Source organism: Orycteropus afer, unplaced genomic scaffold (assembly GCF_000298275.1).
Source record: "Orycteropus afer afer isolate SDZICR_OR568_19922 unplaced genomic scaffold, OryAfe1.0 scaffold00524, whole genome shotgun sequence".
Classification (NCBI taxonomy): Eukaryota; Metazoa; Chordata; class Mammalia; order Tubulidentata; family Orycteropodidae; genus Orycteropus; species Orycteropus afer.
Genome location: NW_006922111.1, coordinates 379,310 through 380,882, shown reverse-complemented (window position 1 = coordinate 380,882; position 1,573 = coordinate 379,310). Strand labels below are relative to the sequence as shown.

At 50.2% G+C, this 1,573-nt stretch overlaps 1 protein-coding gene across 1 annotated transcript in view; it reads right to left on the bottom strand.

Annotated features, from left to right (window-relative positions):
- Nucleotides 1-1,573, bottom strand: part of RIBC2 (RIB43A domain with coiled-coils 2) — a 14,909-nt gene that overhangs the window by 8,205 nt on the left and 5,131 nt on the right. Inside the window, exon 3 of the mRNA XM_007955643.1 lies at nucleotides 541-885. Within this exon, the coding sequence (XP_007953834.1) occupies nucleotides 541-885 (345 nt within the window). The remainder of the gene's footprint in view (nucleotides 1-540; nucleotides 886-1,573) is intronic.

Sequence of the window (1,573 nt, the reverse complement as noted above, 5' to 3'; positions counted from 1 at the left end):
GTTGTCAGAAGGACCAGTCCCTGGAAAAGGACAACACGCTTGGTGAAACGGTCAGCGGAGAGGAGGAGGATGCTCAAGGAGATGGGTTGACCCAGTGGCTGCCCGAGGGGCTCAAGCACCGCAACGGTTGTGAGGATGGCGCGGGGCGGGCCGGGCTTCATTCCGTCACACACAGAGCTGCTGTGGGTCGGAACCAGCTCAGTGGCGCCCAACAACAGCATCAGCCTGTGGGAGACCCGAGTTTGATTCCGGCCAACGCCCCTCCTGTGCGGCCATCGCCCGTCTGTCCGTGGAGGCTCGTGTGTTGCTTTGATGGTGACCAGGTTTCAGCAGAGCTTCCGGACTCAGATGGACCAGGAAGAAAGGCCTGGTGACCCACTTCCAAAGACCAGCCATGACATTCCCCAGATCACAGGGGTCCAGTCACGCTGCACGTGGGCTCCCCACGAGTCGGGGGCTAACAATGACAACACGGACAAAGGGCACGAGGGCTGATTTGGTGAAGTAAGTATCGAGCCAAGGCTGTCTTTGTTTTATTACCTGCAAATTTGTGGTCAGTGCGGGCATCCTTCCATTCTCTTTGCTGCTGCAAGGACCACTCCCTGTTTTGTTCCTCTTGGAACTTCTTCCTCTCGGGGAAGCTTAAGTCCTCTCCCATGAATTTCTGCATCCCTGACACGGTGTTCCGGACATCGTCATCTGACTGCCGGGCAGGAAGAGCTTTCTTAAGGGCGAGAGGATCTGACAAATCAAACTCACGGCGAGTTTCCGGCATCTGGAAGTGCTGCTGGAAGTCGTTAATAACTGTGCAGAGATTTCTCCTCTCTCTCCTCTCCCGGTTTTCTAGGATGCACGTGATTTTGTCGTTTTGCCTCATTTCAGCAGCTGGAAGAGATGCAGGATATCACACACTGAAGATTCAGAGGAGAAAATTAATTTAAATCCACTTGCAAATGTTTTAATGATTATGAAAGTCATACAACCCTCCAAAAAGGCAATACAACAATTAAAGGATTAGTGTCCTTAATATGGAGGGAGAAAGTTATGGCAGTCTGCTTCCATAAAGATTTACAGCCTTGGAAACCCTAGTTGGGTATCCTTAATATGGAGTTTGGAGTCCCTGAGTAGTGCAAATGGCTAATGCATTTGGCTGCTAACCAAAAAGGTTGGATGTTCAAGTTCACCTTGAACATCCTTGGAAGAAAGAGGCACCTTGGAAGAAAGGCCTGGTGATCTACTTCTGAAAAACCAGCCCCTGGAAACCCTGTGGACGCAGTTCTCCTCTGACATACACGGGATCCTCATGAGTCAGAATCCACTCAAACAGAACTGGTTTTGTCCTTCATATACAAAGAGCACCTCCAAATCAATTAGAATGAGCAAATCACCCAACTGATAAATGGGTAGAAGATTGTTGTTGCTGTTGTTATGTTCCATTGAGTCGGACCCCCTCATAGTGACCCCTCCTTGGGTTTCCGAGGCAGTATTACTTCAGAAGTAGATTGCCCAACCTTCCTTCCAAGGAGTGGTTGGTGGGCAGAGGATAGGGGCAGGCAAATCACTAAAGAGAAAC